This window comes from Nanorana parkeri, unplaced genomic scaffold, assembly GCF_000935625.1.
Source record: "Nanorana parkeri isolate BGI_ZX_2015 unplaced genomic scaffold, ASM93562v1 scaffold451, whole genome shotgun sequence".
NCBI classification, from domain to species: Eukaryota; Metazoa; Chordata; class Amphibia; order Anura; family Dicroglossidae; genus Nanorana; species Nanorana parkeri.
In genome coordinates, this window is record NW_017306719.1 from 630,853 (window position 1) to 639,576 (window position 8,724).

The window sequence follows — 8,724 nt, forward strand, 5'->3', positions numbered from 1 at the left end:
ACACACACACACACACACACACACACACACACACACACACACACACACACACCTGAATCGCGGGGTTCTTCTCCCTGCAGGCTGCGGTGTCTTTTCTAATTTCGCGTGGCTGAGCATTGAGTTCTCAACGGAATACAAGTGTGGTGATGTCACCACACTTGTAATCCATTAATTCTTCCTCCTGCCCATATTACTGAATGTCTATACGTTGGTATGGACATGAATAGGACAAAGACTCTGCAGGAACCAGAGCATTGCATCTGCGATCTACTGAACAATGCTTTACTGGCTCCAATGCAAAAAAATAAGTGCACATTTTTACCTTCATGAAGAAGTGTGCATTATTTTTTTCCCAAAAAGTGCACTTCCCCTTTAATGTTTATTTTACAACAACACACTACAATAATAGGACTCAGTAACCATTAATTTGTCTATTTAGAAAATACACAGGAGGTGACAGTCCCTGTTTAAATTTTAAAACGTACGATTTGCCCAATAGCGTCACATCTTTAAATTATTTATTTTTTCCTCTTTTGTCATCCATGGGAAGATGTGGCCAAGAGCATTTACTACAATGTATTCAAATTAGTACCAGTTAAAAGTGATCTGACATATGTGAATACCCTTCAGCTTATTACTGGAATAACTCTGCTTTTCACAGAGCTCTCCAAGTCATATCATTGCTACAGGATTTGTGTAGTTTTATCAGGAAAAGCATTACACAGAAAGACCAGTCTGGAAAATAATGCATCCAATCACTGGTGGCAATAAGCAGCTCTATTAACATATACCGTATGCTGCCAAAATTCCACTGAATCTCCTCTCGCATTGTATCCGTACGTTTTCATTAACTAAACTATATCTGAATATTAAAAGACAAAACAGAAGCTAAAAGTGATCAAGTCATCCTATTAGATGAATTGTGACGGTGCTGAATAACCAGATCTGCTTAAAACAGGGGTGTACAAATTAGTATGGAACCCAGGAGCCAGTCTATCCAATCCAGGAGCCAGCGGGATATATTTTTACATTTCTTTTGTATTTCTGGGAGCCAGCCCCAATAACAAAATCTATTGAAAACCTCCAAAGTTAGGTGCCAGCTGTAATTTGTAAGGGGCATTCACTACCCGACACCTGGGATTTGTCCAGCCCTGGCTTTGAACCACTGGGGTTCAAGGACTCTGCAGATTAATCTACTAGAAACACAACAGGGTTTCTTGCCTATTAATGAAACATGCAACCAGACCAAACCAGAAAAAAAAATAAAAAAATGTATTGTTATGGCAGAAATACTTCAGCTTCAATTGTCCATCTTTTTGTAAATCAGGCTTTTTCAACCAGGGTTCTGTAGAACTCTAGGACAGCTTTTCTCATCCAGGGTGCCATGGGCCTTGGGTGCCTTCAAATTTTCCCTACAGGAGGAACTCGAATGTGAAGGGGGCTCATGATCTAAAAGGGGCTTTTGATGTGAAAGGGGGAGGGACTCTGATGTAAAAAGGGCTCCTGATGTCAAGGGGCTTCCAATGTGAAAGGAAAAACTCCATGTTGAGTTTTTGCCTAGGGTCCCCCCTTTAAAATCCACCAGACCCCTGTCTAGGATAAAGGTTTGGTATCAACTGTTCAGGGCAGGACTATGTGCCTTTTTGTTAACATTTTAGACTGGTGTGCCTCAAGATTTTGCATACTTTTAAAAATGTGCTTTGACAAAAAAAAAAAAAAAGAAGAAGGTTAGGGAACACTGCTCTACGGTTCCTCCAGTTTGCTAGGTGGTTTCTTGAGCAGTGAGGGATTGATCTTCCTCCTACAATGACCACCAATGTAAGGGGGCAATAATCCACTGACATCCAATGTAAGGGATCACTGACCACCAATGTTAATGGGCTTTTTCACACACAACCAATATAAGGGGGCACTACACTGAGCAGCAAATGTAAGGGGGGCACTACACTGAGCAGCAAATGTAAGGGGCACTTATCCACTGACCACTAAGTGCACACTATACTTTTCACAGCCTGAGTTTCTTTTTTGGATGTTATTATTTGTTTTATATTTACATTATTATCATATAGAGTGGGGGTTGTTGTAAAGTTAACTTAGCTCCAGATGCCAAATTCTCTAGGTATGCTACATTCTTTTATTTAAATCTTCCAACAATTTATTGCTTGTGCTAATGTACAAAAATGTTTTTATCAGGGGTTCGCTGGGACATGAAAATTTATTTCAAGGGTTCTCCCAGTAGAAAAGCTGCTTTAGATGGATACAATAACTGATAAACTTGAAAAAGCTGAATATTGAACTAATCCCAGTTATCCAAGTGCACATGGTGTGCATGCCAGGGTTTGAAGTGGGATGTTCCTGCCGGTGCTGACAAACAGGTAGATTAAAGTGTAAGGTGGGGGCGTAAATGTGAAAGGGGGGGCGCTCTGATATTAGGGGGACTCTTGCGAAGGGGGAGGGACCTTTTTAAAAAGGAGGGAGCTTCTGATGAAAATAGGAGCTATTTATGTGAAGGGGGACATTAATGTGAGAGGGGGATTCTGATGTGAAGGGGGGACTCCTGATTTGAAGAGAGGACTTTGATGTGAAGAAAAGAAACCCACTTTTTGGTGTTTTTAGACTGCGGTGCATACGTTTAAAGTGACAATAAAGTTATACAGTTAAATCTTAAAAATGCATTTAAGCACCCTATTAACAAAACTGTATTTTATTTGTTTATCACTCCGCTGTAGATCCTTAAATCATCTCTGAAATCATACAGACACCGTCCTTCCTTCTGGAGGGTGGCTACTTTTGTTCCCCATTGTCCCTGTGTACGTTGTAAAGTAGCTACTGTTGCGACCCCACTCCCAAATTATTTTGCTAATTTGTATTGAGATTGTAGTCCCTCACAGGAGTGAGCTTGGAGCAGCGGCTACTTTACAACACATCTGGGACCATGGAGAACAAAAGTAGCCACCCTCCAGAAGGGAGGACAGTGTCAGCACCAATTCAGAGATGATTTAAGGATTTGCAGTGACCATTTTAATAACGTTTAGAAGCTATGTCACACTAAGTGCATTCTTAGCCTCAAAATGGGTCAAACCATCTTGCGTGGCAACAGTGTGAACAACAATTACCTATTAGGGATGTACCGATATAATTTTTTTCAAGAAGTACTTTCCCTCAGGTGCGCGCAGACCAATTACCGATAGTTTTTCTTAAAGGGACACATTACATTTTTTCTAAAACAATACAGACTAATGATTTTAGGGGAGTTTCTTTATAATTATGAAGAACTGTAACTCAATCCATGAGCATACTTGTCCCGATATAAAAAATAATTTGAACCCAAACCGTATTTAACTGTGCTAAGAAGCGCTTCTCATTAGCGTGGCCACCTGACCTGACGCAGTACCCCATACTGACTGGGGTACAGGCAGTACACCCGTACCAGGCGGAGGGGAAGGAACATTGAAGGCAAGTATAGCGAGGGTCTGCCCCACTACCATACTATAACAATTTGGCACAATTATTTTTTTAACCTTTTTTAATTTTATTATTTTGTATTTTTAATCACTTTTTTTTTTTTTTAACCTAAATGTATTTATATCACATCGGGGTTAACAAGCCCCTATGTGATATCATTCGGAGGCGACAGGCTCTCTTTGTGAGCATTGTGCTCCATCTTCTGTACAGCTCGGGTTGTGACAGTTGACACAGGAATAGAAGTCACCAGCACTCAATGATATGTGCAAGAAGTAAAGCACTTTTTACACTGCTCTACAAGCGATCTGGGTGGATCACTTGTACAAAAACGAGCAGCCTGCAGCTATTTAAAAACTTAAAGCGCTGGCATAGGCACGTATCGGTGCATCTCTAATACCTATATGTGTGTCAACATAATCAACTTATCATATCCAATTTTAAATAAGGATAGTAACCAAACAGGTCAAGGTAAATTCAGCTTGAGCATGAGCAAATAGTTTATTGATTATGTTTGTTGCAGGTCCACTTAAAAATGCCCTTCCAAAAAACATGGCCTCACCATATCTGCACTGCACAATAGGCAACACATGAAACACTAACCTTTAGAAGGTTCCTAACATCTTCTTTGGAAGATAATCGATCTATACGAGTAATCCTATATTCCAACCACTGTTGTACAATTGCCTTCTCTTCCGCTGAAACACCAAGGAGTTCTTCTTTTTTGGCCTCAGCAACTAAATGGGAAGCGATAGTGGCAAGTCCCACCAAGCTAGGGCCTTTATTGGTTTGAAGCACGGGTATCTGTGAAAAAATGATTCAAATAATTTTATTGATTAGGTTACAGCACATTTTCTTTTTCTTCCCCTTTTCAAAACGTAGAATATAACTTACAATGACTACAATTAACCCTTTCACTGCCAAGGCCTTTTTTTTGCACACATGATAATCCACATTTTAGGCGTAAACATTACTTAAAACTGAAACGAAGCTAAAATAAAAAAAAATTGTCAGGCCGAAACCGATACCGTAAATGTTTTTTATTTTCAAATATTTTGTTTTTATATAAACTTTTACATTTTTTTATCTTTATTAATTCATTTAGTATTAAATATTTTAATTTTTTACTTTACTTTTAGGGGCTTCGGGGAAATATTAGAAGTCTAAACAGACCCCTGATATTTACCTTTTAAAATAAAAAAAAGAGATTGAGGACACAGAGTCCTCAATCTCTTTTTCTGTGTCCCCTGTTATAAATGAACAGGAATCCTCTATACTGAGTGTTCCTGTTCATTCATAACATGAGAACATTGTGTGTTTACTATAACTACAACTATGAATGAACATGGAGGTGATGTAGATTACTTCCCATTCATTCATAATTGAGGATATAGTACACATACCATGTCCTCAATTATCTACAAACACTCAGCGATCACTGAGTGTTTATACCTGGCTCTCCTCTCTGACACGCTGTCACAGGAGGCTGATTGAGCGGTGCAGGGAGGAGAGCTCAGCCTCCTGTGACAGTGCAGCTGTCTCCGCCCACACACCGCTCTGCCGGACTTTGATAGGAGGCTGAGCGGTGTGGGAGGAGACGCCGGCCGCTCACAGCGCTCTCGTCCCGCATCGCTCAGCCGGCTATCATAGTTTCTCTCCTCCCCGCTGGGACACAGAGTAGCACCCAGCGGGAACAAAAGAAAGCAGGGATGCGCCGATGTATCGTCAGGAAAATAGCACTTTCGTCATTACGCCAAAAGTGCAATTTTCGGCCGATATATCGGTGCATCCCTACTTAAAACCCCCAAACATGATATATTTTCTGAAAGCAAAGACCCTGTAGAATGACAGTTGCAAATGTTTATGTCTCACAATATTAGCACAAGTCTTTATCAAACCCCAAAACTTTGTAAAAAAATGCACTTGCATTAATTTTAGTACCCAAAAACACAATACCCATTTTTTTGTAAAATATAAAAGATAAGGTTACAAGGAGTAAATAGATACCCAACATGCCCAAGTTAAAAACTGCGTGCATCCATGAAACATTTACAAATTATGGCACCCCAAATTGTTCATAGGCAACACTTTGAAAGCCCCCACTTGTCATCAGTTTTCAAGTTATCCATGAGTATTGGCCCTAAAATTATTGCTCTCACTCTGGCACACATGGTGATACCCAACATGTGTAGCGCTATAGTCGTTTTCGTACATAGGGTCACCCAACGCATTATTAACCCTAATAGACTTAACATTTTTTTCCATTTATTGTATTTAATCTTATTTACACTTTTTTGGTCTTTACTTAAAGTGACATTAAACCCTCAGATTTTTTAACATAAAACAATACTGTAATGTGTGCCTTACTGTAATCCATGGTTGTTTCCCTTCTCTTTGCTGCTCTTCCTTTTAAATCCGTATCTCTTCTCATGCTTGGGGAGAACTTCTGTTTTGCAGCAGACTGCCTTGTCTCTGAAATGGATACATGGTGTCTGTGTGTAGGTCCACAACCTGAGCAAGCACTACAGGAAGAGGCACTCAGCTGCAAAGGGAAGTTCTCCCCCAGCATGAGAAGAGATACGGATTTAAAAGGAAGAGCAGCAAAGAGAAGGGAAACAACCATGGATTACAGTAAGGCACACATTACACTATTGTTTTATGTTAAAAAATCTGAGGGTTTAATGTCACTTTAAAGGAGAACTATGAGGTGAGCGATTTCCACTCATCCTCATAGTTAGAGCCGACCTGTGACAAAGAACCTGTCACAGGTCGGTTCTTTTGATCGGGAAGTGAGCATGCAGTCGATCCGCTCACTTCCCGATCATCTCCTTGCATTGAGTGGTGACTGTCATTCACAGCTCCATGCAGGGATTCCCCACCCTCCCCGCTGAATGGAGGAACGGACGGGGAAGGCACAGCTCTAGATAGGCAGAGCCAGTATTGTCGGGATATGTTCCGGCTGGGGCACACTCAGTATATTGCGTGCAATAGCCTGCTTTATACTGAACTTTGGATCACGGGAAGAGGTTAGTATATGTCCTCCGGTGACCCTAAGAGATCTATGGGGAAAAACACTTACCGCATAGTTCTCTTTTAATTGCTATCACATAAGGAGGCTTACAATCCCCCTACGTGATAGCATATAAACGGTGACAGGTACTCTTTATGGCGATATTAGGTGTCAATTAGACCTCTGTCAGCTTTGCACTCCAAATAAGCTATTGGAGCACAGATCGCACTTCAATAGCTTATTACCCAGCTTCCATAGCTGAGCAATGACAGCTGAGGGACCGGAATTGATGCCTCATTGTCACTTCTGGTCCCGTAAAGCACGGAGGAGATCGGCGAATGGATGTTTGGCGGTCTCCTTCCCCGCCGACATGCCGTTCCCGTAGGAAGGGCAGCAGAGTCCGGGAAGCAAGTCAGGGGTGTTGGGCGGGGCGCACTGTCGAACAGTCACGGAGTCACCCACCACTGCTGATGCCATTGTTTTCTAATGGCACCCCAGTCGTGCTGGGCGGCTTGCGCGCAATTTCGCCCATACAATTGAACATGTACTCAGCTTTAAAAAAAAAAAAAAAGCAGTGCATCGTATGTTGCAAAAAAAAAAGGTATATGCACCTTCTTTTCAGCGATTGCCACACGTATGTAACCCTATTGAAATCAATGGGGCCGCGCGGCAACCACTGTGTGCGCCCACACACGATCATGCGGTCCCAGGATCGCTCAGGCCTGAACCTAGCCTGAAATGTATTAATTTTCAGTGTCTGTGCTGTGGATATCCATTTATCGATGCATCCTTGGGTGTGAATGGGCTCTAAGTGTATAACTCTCTGTTTCCAGCTGCTGCTCTCCAACTAGTCCTTGGACCTGCATTTGCAGGCATATTCTAAATTTTGATCTTGTTACACATTTTTTGTGCTGCATGGGTTCATTGTGCTTGGGGTAATGACTCCACCTACTGTTTGGAGGTTGGGAGTATATACAATTTTATATGTGAATGGGTTTATTAGCTGTGACTACGGCCCAGGGATCGAGCTGAAACGGGTAAACCGTTTTTATGCCGAAATCAAATAAAGTGATATTTGGAGAAGATCCCAGTAAGTGTGTCTGTGATTTAGCATTATGGACTGTCAAGGTGGAGCAGGAACCTTTGCTATGCATGGGGCTCCCTGCAGGCATGCAGATTTGACAGGAGGAGGTCTGAGCTGGTTGGAAAAAAACAGAAATGTGTACATTACAAGGCACCTTATGTATGAAAGGTGCACATCCAGTGTCAGGATTGGAGGTCTCCTCCTTGATGTAGCGCAGAACAGTCATTGCATCAGCAGCACACCCTATTTATAGTTTATCAGCGGTCATAGAAATATCCTGCACATCCATGGCCACATACTTCTTGGTACTGATCTACATTATACCGACCAGCTCAGCAACACAGAACTACACATTCAGGACTTCTCATTGAAAGGACAACGATGAATGAGCACAGCTGGTAACCAAACAAAGCACAACGACGAGCACACTATTCATCCCAGAAATGGTTCCACCATCTGACAAGACACAGATCTCACCCTAACATTACCTGGCTCTCCCCCTGAGCTCGGCTGCTGTACTTTCCTGCCTTTAACCCCAGACATTTCTCCAGCGCAGACAGCTCTTCCACCGCCATCTTGGTTGGCAAGTCACACACAACACACGCTGCCAACCACACTGCACAAGCCTGTTCCGCCCCTTCTGAACCTGATCACACCCGATTGGTTCCAAAACTCTCCCCTCACCACCGCATGTGATTGGTTGTAGTAAAGAGGGGCGGGGCGCCTGCTGCTGACAGCAAATGAATGAATTCGGGTGCTTACACGTGGTAGGAATACGGCTCTTGCTGGTCGGGTCGCAGCTTCTGTATGTGAATGGAGGCGAACTGTGCTCATTGATGTCTCAACCAATGTAGATGTGTACATACGAGATGGGATAAAGGGGCGACCTGAGAGGTCGAGCCTGACATTATTAGGAGGGGGTAGACAGAGGTGAATGTAAGCAATGGTGGAACAATAGCCACCTTGATACCAGAGCAATTGCTTCATTTTTGCACACATAATACAATCTGGGGTGTTAAATAGAAAATGAGTTTAAAACCCCAAAGAAGTATACATTTTCTGAAAGCAGAGGCCCTGTAGAATTCAAAATAATGCCAGCTTCATTTTTTTATGCTGCACCATATTTGTGCAAACGTTTATCAAATCGATATTTTAAAGGAGAACTATG

The 8,724-nt window shown here is 42.1% G+C and overlaps 1 protein-coding gene across 1 annotated transcript in view; it reads right to left on the minus strand.

The window, feature by feature from the left end:
• Positions 1–8,198, minus strand: part of EEF1E1 (eukaryotic translation elongation factor 1 epsilon 1) — a 10,800-nt gene extending 2,602 nt beyond the window's left edge. The window contains exons 1-2 of the mRNA XM_018560343.1: positions 8,045–8,198; positions 4,066–4,266 (exon numbers count right to left, since the gene is read on the minus strand). Of these exons, the coding sequence (XP_018415845.1) occupies positions 4,066–4,266; positions 8,045–8,131 (288 nt within the window). The 5' untranslated portion in view covers positions 8,132–8,198. The remainder of the gene's footprint in view (positions 1–4,065; positions 4,267–8,044) is intronic.
• Positions 8,199–8,724: the final 526 nt, after the last annotated feature.